This window comes from Pieris napi, chromosome 15 (genome assembly GCF_905475465.1).
Source record: "Pieris napi chromosome 15, ilPieNapi1.2, whole genome shotgun sequence".
In the NCBI taxonomy this organism is placed as follows: Eukaryota; Metazoa; Arthropoda; class Insecta; order Lepidoptera; family Pieridae; genus Pieris; species Pieris napi.
The window spans coordinates 9,429,865-9,434,795 of NC_062248.1; the positions used below are offsets into that span (position 1 = coordinate 9,429,865).

At 51.3% G+C, this 4,931-nt stretch overlaps 1 protein-coding gene across 1 annotated transcript; it reads left to right on the plus strand.

Moving 5' to 3' along the window:
* The first annotated feature begins 705 nt into the window (after positions 1–705).
* On the plus strand, positions 706–2,561 carry LOC125056877. Its single transcript, XM_047660194.1, has 2 exons — positions 706–2,293; positions 2,368–2,561. The coding sequence occupies exon 1, from the start codon at positions 706–708 to the stop codon at positions 2,125–2,127; it is 1,422 nt and encodes a 473-aa protein (XP_047516150.1). The 3' UTR covers positions 2,128–2,293; positions 2,368–2,561.
* The last annotated feature ends 2,370 nt before the right edge of the window (positions 2,562–4,931 follow it).

Consider the following 4,931-nt stretch of genomic DNA (forward strand, 5'->3'; position numbering starts at 1 on the left):
CCAAAAAGGGAGGACGGTGGACAGTAAATGACCTCCCGCGTGTTTGTGCCGTGCGCGGGGACCCGTACGGGGGGATGAAGGAATCCTGGGGGTTGAGTGGAGTAGTGCGCCGGAACAGTTGTGCGCTGCACACAACACACCTCTTTGGTCTGGATTTCTCCTCACACGGGAGGCCGGGGTCTAGCTAACCACGGTCAACCGGCTGTGGCATCCCATAAGCGGGCTGCCGAGCGAGAGTCGGGATGTGGGGGGGGGGGGCCGTCGGCGCGGCGCGGGACTCGGGGTGAGTTTGCGTCATAGTCTCGTGGCGCGAACAGCTCCGTACTTCCTTGCTGCGTGCGGATGCGTCTGCCTCCCTACGTGCTGGCTCTATACCGGAGGAGTAGCTCTGACGTCGCTTGCTGAGCAAGGGACGTCCCCGACGTGAGGGCTCCGTGGCGGGTGGAGAGCTCCAATGGTGAATCCAAACCATATCACCTCATGGATAAAGAGGCAAAAAAACTTAAACAAACTATCACAAACACCAACAAACCCAGGGTTGCGTCGTTGGACGTGTCGCGGTGCAAGTCACCAGTGGCGCGATACTCTGATGCCCCTGTCACAAACACCGATGCACCCTCACGGGCAGCGTCCGGGACCCCAAAAGAGAGGGCAGCGGCTGGGGTTGCACCAATCCGGGCTGCACTCCGGCCCGTACCCAATCCGATGGAATCCCGTAAACCACCGCACAAGGATGTGACCACTGCTGCGGCCAGGTTGGCTGCGTCGGTCGAGCCAAAGATGGCAACTCCGGACGATGATACAGCACTGTCTGCGTCTGAAGGGGGTGCTTCCGCGGCAAGAGCGATGCGGCAGACCGAGGCTGCGACGGAGGGCACGTCCAGTGCACTAACCACGCCCATGGATATGTCGGCCCTGAAGACCGCAATTCAGGAGCCGACTTTCAAAATGGTCGTTAGCAACTCTAAAAGGCGACGGCACAGGAGAGCCATAAGGGCGACGGAACAGCAGAAGCTGGTCACCGGCGCTCCGAGGCCACCTGTGAAACCTGGAACTGCCCCCGCTGTAACCACAGTTGAGAGAGGCGGGAAAAGGACACCGAAGCCTAAAAGATCCACTGCTGCGCCCGTGCCTAGCTGCTCTGGGTGCGGCAAGGGACTAAAGAGTTCAAAATCAAACCAAGCCACGAAGGGCCAGAAGCGCGACCGGCCTGAGGAAACAGTAACACCGACTGGGGAAAGTAAAAGGGTCAAACCCAACAAACCCCAGACGGTGGAAGGGACCTCGGCCAGTTACGCGGAAGCGGCAGCATCATACAAAGCTAACGAGCTTTGTGTTGCCGTGATGACTGAGCCTTTCGTGGATATGACACAGGAACAGGCGGATAACATCCGTCTACAAATCGAGGGTAAAATTCAAGATGAGCTCCTAGCGGATCTTGATGCTACCCTAACTACCGAGCCCAACGACATCAGGTTCCGGGGTAAGGCCCATTTCTCGGATGGTGTCCTCAAAACTTGGTGCGAGGACACTTACACTCTGGGTTGGCTGACCGGAACTTGTGATGTCATCACAAATCCAGTACCTGACACCAGGTTGGTGGTTCGGCCTCAATCGGCGATTCCGAACAGGATTCCGTGTCTGCTACATGTACCAGACTACAGTGGCAACACGGAGACACTGAGGAAACTGATCACGAGGCAAAACCGCCACCTCAACATTAGATCCTGGACCCTGACACACGAACGAAGAACTCAGGACCCGACAGGCGTGTCCCTCTTCTTTCGTGTGCCAGAGTTTGAGATCTCTAAAATCAAAGAGCATAATCGGCGTTTATACTACCTGATGGGGAACATCTATATCCGCATCCTGGATAGAGATGAGCCCTCGCAGGTGGCCAACGCCCCACCAACTGCTGCCAGCACATCGGGGGTGGCGTCGTCGGGGCCGGGGCTGCCCACGTCCCTGACGGGGGCAGCTTCGGTCACCGGGGCACACGTCCCTATGGAGGTAGCTACACAACCACCGTCACCGGTGCAACTAACTTTGGATGATGAGTTGTTTCAGGAGACCGGGGGGAGTGAATTCAGCGACAGCTGTCTGCGCTCCTCCCCATCGCCGAACTGACCTCATCCAGGCCAACCTCCAGCACAGTCAGACAGCGTCGGCTTCCCTACGCAGACTGCTGGAGACCAATCCGAAGACCATCGCCGCGATCCAGGAGCCGTGGATCAGGAATGGCAAGATATGTGGCCTGGGCTGCACTGGTGGTAAACTTTTACTGGATACCTCCGTAAGTAACCCTAGAACTTGCATAATCTTGCCTAAACATGTACCAGCATTTCTAATAAACGAACTCTGTTCAAGGAACCTTACAGCTATTAGGTTACCCAGAGACAATCATCCAGACGTCGTCCTGGCGTCCGCCTACTTACCAGGTGACGAGGACGTGCCCACTCCAGAACTCGGCCTTCTGGCTGACTACTGTGAGAGGGAGAAACTGGAGCTAATCATCGCGGCGGACTCCAATGCGCACCACACGTTATGGGGTAACGCTAGTACCAACACTCGAGGTGAGGATATGCTTAATTTTATACTTAGCAATAACCTTATCTTGGCAAACAATGGCTCAAAACCAACTTTTATCAACGCGCGTTCGTAAACTATCATTGATTTAACATTGGTAACTGCTGGTCTGTCAGATCACATACAGGACTGGCACGTATCCAACGAGTTATCATGCTCGGACCATAGGTGGATCCGCTTTGCAATCAAAGGGGAGCTACCTAAACCTCAACCTAGACGTATACCGCGGAGAACCGATTTGGTAAAATTTTATAAACTTATCAGCTCCGAGGTAGACAAACTATCGATACCAACCACCATAAATATACAAGACATAGACAAACATGTAAACAACCTAACGTCCCTACTCCTGACTAGCTATGAACGGTCGTGTCCCCTTACCATACCAAGATGGGGAGGGAGACATAACTGGTGGTGCCCCGAACTGGAGAGACACCGACGGAAGGTCAGGAAGCTGTTCAATAGAGCAATGAACACACGGTTTAACACCGACTGGGACAAGTACACGGTCGCGAGAAGGCGATTCAAAAAACTGTTACGTACTAGGAAGCAGGAGTGTTGGAGACACTTCTGCACCAGTATTGAAACAAACAACCAGGCAACCAGGGTGAAATCATGCCTCTCCAGAGAGCCCAATCACTCGATCGGTTGTCTTAAAAAACCTGACAATTCATTTACAAAAACTGATTCAGAAACATGTGAACTACTACTGGCAACACACTTTCCGGGTTGCATAATTGCCAACGAACAGGCCTGGCAACCATACTCAGAGAGAGCCACCGACAGCTCAGACTGGCAAGTAGCTCACAAAATAATCACTAATGAAAAAGTAACGTGGGCAATCAACTCCTTCCTTCCATTCAAAGCGGCTGGTTTGGACGGCATCTTCCCAGGTCTACTAAGATGGAGTGGGAACTTAATAGTAGACTATCTTGTCTCTGTCTTCCGAGCCTGTATAGCCCACCGATACATACCCTTGAAATGGAGAGAAGTAAAAATCATATTCATCCCAAAACCGGGTAAAGAGGACTATACCCAAGCGAAGTCCTTCAGGCCTATTAGCCTTACTTCATTCTTCTTAAAAACGATGGAGAGGCTAGGAGACCTGGAGATACGCAGCCGGGTATCGCTATCCAAATTCCTACACCCTAATCAACATGCCTATAGCTCGGGCAAATCAACGGACTCATCACTCCACAATGTCGTGTCTCGCATTGGCAACTCCCTGAAGTTAAAGCAGTCAACCCTTGGTGCATTCATTGACATCGAAGGTGCTTTTGTCAAAACAAACTTCACGAGTATAACCAGAGCACTAAGGTTATGTGGAGTACCATCAACCCTTATAGAATGGATAAACAACATGCTAAAACAACGAGCTATACAGTTCACGGTAAACTCCACAACACGAGGCATTGTCAGCAGAGGATGTCCGCAGGGTGGTGTTCTATCGCCGCTACTGTGGAACCTTGTGGTTAATGAACTAATCACAGAACTCAACGCTGACAATCTCTACACTGTGGGATATGCTGATGACATAGCTATCTTGATATCTGGGAACTTTGAAAGCACCTTATGTGACCTCATGAGAAGAGCTTTCAAAGTGATTGAGAGATGGTGCAATAAGCACGAGTTATCTGTCAACCCATCAAAAACAGAACTAATACTTTTTACCAACCGAAGAGTTCTTGGACCGTACAAACTTCCGAAACTCTTCAACACTGAACTCATACTCAAGTATGAAATCAAGTACCTAGGTGTGATTTTGGACAGTAAACTGCTCTGGAACAAACATCTAGAACACAAACTAAACAAAGCAACGATCGCCTTTTATCAATGCAAAAAGATGCTAGGCGTGAATTGGGGCTTATCGCCTAAAATAACATTATGGATATACACTGCCATAATTAGGCCAATGCTAGCCTATGGAGCCCTTGTTTGGTGGCCCAGAACAGAACTTCAAACGGCAATTACCAAACTCGGACGCTTCCAAAGGCTTGCTTTGTCCGCTGCTAGCGGTTGCATGAAAACAACACCAACTGCAGCAATGGAGATGGCCCTGCAGATCTTACCCCTGGACCTACACATACAGCAGGAGGCAGCCCTGGCTGCTATCAGGCTTATGGTACTGGATCTATGGGGAAAAAACCACCACAGTACACACACAGCGATTCTCAACAGGGCAATAGAGTATCAACCTCTTATTGCTGCGCCCTGTGATAGAATCACTAACCAATTAATATTTAATGGTGGCTGTACACACTCGGCGAGAGCCTCTCGCCGAGAGTCTCGACCGAGAGGACCGAGAGAAGAGCGCAGCCTGTACACACTCGTTACGTTATTTGTAT

Excerpts from the sequence above, each read along its gene's own strand:
- LOC125056877 (XM_047660194.1), top strand. The coding sequence starts at position 706 with ATGGAATCCCGTAAACCACCGCACAAGGATGTGACCACTGCTGCGGCC.